At 41.4% G+C, this 4,763-nt stretch overlaps 1 protein-coding gene across 1 annotated transcript; it reads left to right on the forward strand.

Annotated features, from left to right (window-relative positions):
• Positions 1-199: 199 nt before the first annotated feature.
• Positions 200-2,445, forward strand: LOC116881509 (histone-binding protein RBBP4-like). Its single transcript, XM_032881276.1, has one exon. The coding sequence runs from the start codon at positions 245-247 to the stop codon at positions 1,517-1,519; it is 1,275 nt and encodes a 424-aa protein (XP_032737167.1). The 5' UTR covers positions 200-244; the 3' UTR covers positions 1,520-2,445.
• Positions 2,446-4,763: the final 2,318 nt, after the last annotated feature.

Consider the following 4,763-nt stretch of genomic DNA (forward strand, 5'->3'; position numbering starts at 1 on the left):
TTTTCAACATTGTAAAGTTATGCTACTTTTTTATTAAGAAAGTATTCGATAGCATTTATACTACAGTAGTATGGTTGTTAAGGTAATTATGGTTTGTCTATTTCATTGATGATTAAGTAACAATAAATATATGTTACGTGGATGATAAGACATGAGGATAAAGATGACTACAATTCAAAAAATGATTCTACTGGCCCCTCCCGCAACGCTCGACCCCGGGATCCCCCAGGCTTGCCTACCCGCCATGGCCGACAAGGAAGCAGCCTTTGATGACGCAGTAGAAGAACGTGTGATCAACGAAGAGTACAAAATATGGAAGAAGAACACCCCTTTTCTTTACGATTTGGTGATGACCCATGCCCTGGAGTGGCCTAGCCTAACTGCGCAGTGGCTTCCAGATGTAACCAGACCAGAAGGGAAAGACTTCAGCATTCATCGACTTGTCCTGGGAACACACACGTCCGATGAACAGAACCATCTTGTGATAGCCAGTGTGCAGCTCCCTAACGATGATGCTCAGTTTGATGCTTCACACTACGACAGTGAGAAAGGAGAATTTGGAGGTTTTGGCTCAGTTAGTGGAAAAATTGAAATAGAAATCAAGATCAACCATGAAGGAGAAGTAAACCGGGCACGTTATATGCCCCAGAACCCTTGCATCATTGCAACAAAGACTCCATCCAGTGATGTTCTTGTTTTTGACTACACAAAACATCCTTCCAAACCAGACCCTTCTGGAGAGTGCAACCCAGACTTGCGTCTCCGTGGACATCAGAAGGAAGGCTATGGACTTTCTTGGAACCCAAATCTCAGTGGGCACTTACTTAGTGCTTCAGACGACCACACCATCTGCCTCTGGGACATCAGTGCTGTTCCAAAGGAAGGAAAAGTTGTGGATGCGAAGACCATCTTTACAGGGCATACAGCAGTAGTAGAAGATGTTTCCTGGCATCTGCTCCATGAGTCTCTGTTTGGGTCAGTTGCTGATGATCAAAAACTTATGATCTGGGATACTCGTTCAAATAATACTTCCAAACCAAGCCACTCAGTTGATGCTCACACTGCTGAAGTGAACTGCCTATCTTTCAATCCTTACAGTGAGTTCATTCTGGCCACAGGATCAGCCGACAAGACTGTTGCCTTGTGGGATCTGAGAAATCTGAAACTTAAGTTGCATTCCTTTGAATCACATAAGGATGAAATATTCCAGGTTCAGTGGTCGCCTCACAATGAGACCATTTTGGCTTCCAGTGGTACTGATCGCAGACTGAATGTTTGGGATTTAAGTAAAATTGGAGAGGAACAATCCCCGGAAGATGCAGAAGATGGGCCACCAGAATTGTTTATTCATGGTGGTCACACTGCCAAGATATCTGATTTCTCCTGGAATCCCAATGAACCTTGGGTGATTTGTTCTGTATCAGAAGACAATATCATGCAAGTGTGGCAAATGGCAGAGAACATTTACAATGATGAAGATCCTGAAGGAAGCGTGGATCCAGAAGGACAAGGGTCCTAGATATGTCTGCACTTCTTGTGATTTTAGACTCCCCTTTTTTTCCCCTCTCAACCCTGAGATTGATTTAACACTGGTTTTGAGACACAGACTTTGTTTGGCTATCCCTCTATGATAGGTACCATCAACGATGTTACTAGCCCAAACAGAGGGTGTTTTCTAAATATTAACTGGGGGACTTGATTCAGTAAAGCCACAGACTTATATTTAAATTTTCTTCAGGAATTTTCTAGTAACAAAGGTCTAAAGTAGCCACAGAAAGGGGAATATTGGGTGTGGTTATTTTTCTTCTTAGGCTATATATCCCCAAGTTTTACAGACTCCTTTTAAGTAAAGGCTAAAGTGAGGAAGGATAGAGCCAAGTGAGGTAGGTGTCTGAGCCATGAAGTATAAATACCACAAGATGTCATTTTTATTCAGGAAATGGGGGAGATTCAAGTCATATAAATTCCTATTCTAAAGTTTTCACACCTGACTTTCCAGGATGCACATTTCCCTATGTAGACCAGTCTCCTCTCAGTTTCTTCAGTTAAGTCAAAACTATGTGTTCCTCTTTCCCCATATATTTTTGCTTGTTAGTGTATTTCTTGAGCTGTTTTCATATTTCTTTCCTTTCTGTGAAATGGTTTTTTTAAAAAACTTGGGACCACCAAGTTGTAAAGATGTATGTTTTTACCTGACAGTCATACCACAGGTAGACTGTCCAGTTGAGTTGAGAAGAGTGAATTGATAGCTTGTATTTGTTTTTAAAATTAAATTAATCCTGGATAAGAGTTGCTTTTTTTTTTTTTTTTTTTTTTTTAGGAGTTAGTCCTTGACCACTAGTTTGGTACCATCTCTATTTTGGGTGACCTGTTTCACCAGCAGGCCTGTTACTCTCCATGACTAACTGTGTAAGTGCTTATAATGGAATAAATTGCTTTTCTACGAAAAAAAAAAATGATTCTACTTAATTAAAAAGAGGATACAAAACTATAGAGTTCATGTTTTTAAGCATTTTAAAAATCTATGCATAAAAAGAAAATGGAAATATTTTAAAATTCTCATTTACTTCATTTTAGGTGATGAAATTATCTAGTATTTTCAATTTATTTCTCTGTTATTTCCAAATTTTCTCTAATAAGCAAAATTTAATTAAAAAAACTAAATGTGAGACAAGATGGCTGGGAAGTAGGAGGAGTCGCCCTTTCAACCTGTACCCTAAAGTGAGCTGATTACCTTCCAAAGAACTCTGATCACCCATGAAATCAGCCTGAGATCAGAATTATACACGTCTGGATCTCTACAGGAACAGAAGACGCCAGTGGGCAGGTAAAGCAGATGGGAACGTCAGACTGATATTGGAAGATAAACAAAAGGGGGAGGGAGCCACCAGAGGCGACCCATTGGAAAGTAATATCCCAACACAAGACTGCCCTGTGTCTGGGGACCAGCATTAACTTGGAGTCTGGTAGAAAGCACTCAAAAAGAGCAAAGGATCACGGGGTGGGGATGGGAAGTTGTGGGAATCAGGGTGGTTAGGGCCAGGGGCTTAAGTCCCCAGACCCAGGACAACCACCTCTGGCACAGAGCCAGAGAGAGTGCGGCAGAGAAACCAGGACTTGGACCCAGAGCCACCAGTGCGCCTGAGAGTGCATGGGTTCCGGCTCCCGTGAGGGCCTGGGAGCCTCACCAGCTGGCAAAAGCACAGCCTTTTTGCAGTCCCCACGTGACTGCCATGCCCTGCTGTCAGAGTCTGAGTCATGCCCCACGCCCTCCCCTGAGAGAGGTGCACATAGGCACCAGCCCGGTGCTCTCAGACCCAGAAAAACCAGGCACTCCCAGCCCGGGCAAGTGGGAAAATCTCAGTGTGCAATTGCTGCTTGGAACCTCTCTGGCAGTCTGGAGCTGCCCAGACAGCCGCCGCTGCCCTGGTTTTGGGTACAAGCAAAAAATCCTATGTCCCCAGTGACCGCAACTCTGAACTTGCTCTGCCAGCGGCCAAGGGGGAATTTATTTGGCCCTGCAGCCAGACTGAGGCTTCTTTCTGAGAGGGAGGTCAGGGTGCAGTTTGCTTTCCTCTAAACCTACAAAACCCATCAAAAGCGGTCAGGGCGAGAAAGAGAAAAAAAAATGAACAAACATAAAAACCTCCAGAGAACACAAGCCTGAAAAAAACAGTTTCCTCAGAGCCCACCCCCTTGAGGGGGGCAGGAGGACTTAACTCAGAGAACATCATTGACTGAAAACCCACTTGGCAGGCCCCAACCCCAGAAAACCAAGGAAAGAAAAAAAAAAAAGACTACAAGAGAAACACCACCACTACTTCATATGACAATTTGTATTTTTAATTCATTCCCACAATTCTGGCTCATTTTTATTTTATATAGATAATTTTTTTAACCTATTTACCATCACAGTGAGATGTCCAATACATCAAATTCCATAATAACCTTCTAACCAGAACTTTTTGATACATACACCTGTGTTTTTCTTTTGCATTTCTATTTTTTAAATTTCCTTTTTTTTAATTTTTAGTTTAGTTTAGTCTAGTTTATTTCCTTTTTATTTTTATTTTCTAATATTCATATAGAGTTAAACTTCAAGGTAATCCCCTTTCTCCAATCAATGCTATCCCTATATGTAAACCAATTTTTAATCCCCCTTTATCTTAGGAAAGTTGAGTCCTTTAACAAAGATATTAAGAAACATCCAGGAAGAATCAAAACAACCTTCCTCGCCCACACTGAGAATTTATAACCAATCTTCCATCTTTTTCTTCCGCCAGTGTTTCTGTGTTTTTGTGTTTGTCTTGATAGTATATAAATCTTACACTAGGGGTTCGTTTTGACGAGATTCTTCCTTTATTTGCATATATATATATATATATATATATATAATTTTTTTCTCTCGTCATGTACTTTTATCAGTCTTTTTGGTTGTCTGTTTTTGTTTGTATACTTCATAAATCTTACCTTGGGGCCCATTTGGGCTGAACCTTCTCTTTTATCTTCCCTTTCTTTCCTGTCTCTCTCTCTCTCTCTCTCTTTTTCTTTTTCTTTTCTTTTTTCTCTCGTTTGGGAATCCTGATTGCTCAGAAGCGTTCCAGGGTGCACCTTGACTGCACCATGGTCAATACATCCAGCTACATCCGTTCAGCCATCTCTCATCAAAATGACTCAGAGGAGGAATGCCCAACAGAAGAAAAATACAGAGGATGGGCCTTCTGCAACAGAGCTAACAGCTATCAACATTGAAATTATGTCGG

Source organism: Lontra canadensis, unplaced genomic scaffold (assembly GCF_010015895.1).
Source record: "Lontra canadensis isolate GAN:19392208 unplaced genomic scaffold, GSC_riverotter_1.0 scaffold75, whole genome shotgun sequence".
NCBI lineage: Eukaryota > Metazoa > Chordata > Mammalia > Carnivora > Mustelidae > Lontra > Lontra canadensis.

What these genes read in the sequence shown, in the direction of transcription:
- LOC116881509 (XM_032881276.1), top strand. Translation starts at nt 245, where the DNA reads ATGGCCGACAAGGAAGCAGCCTTTGATGACGCAGTAGAAGAACGTGTG.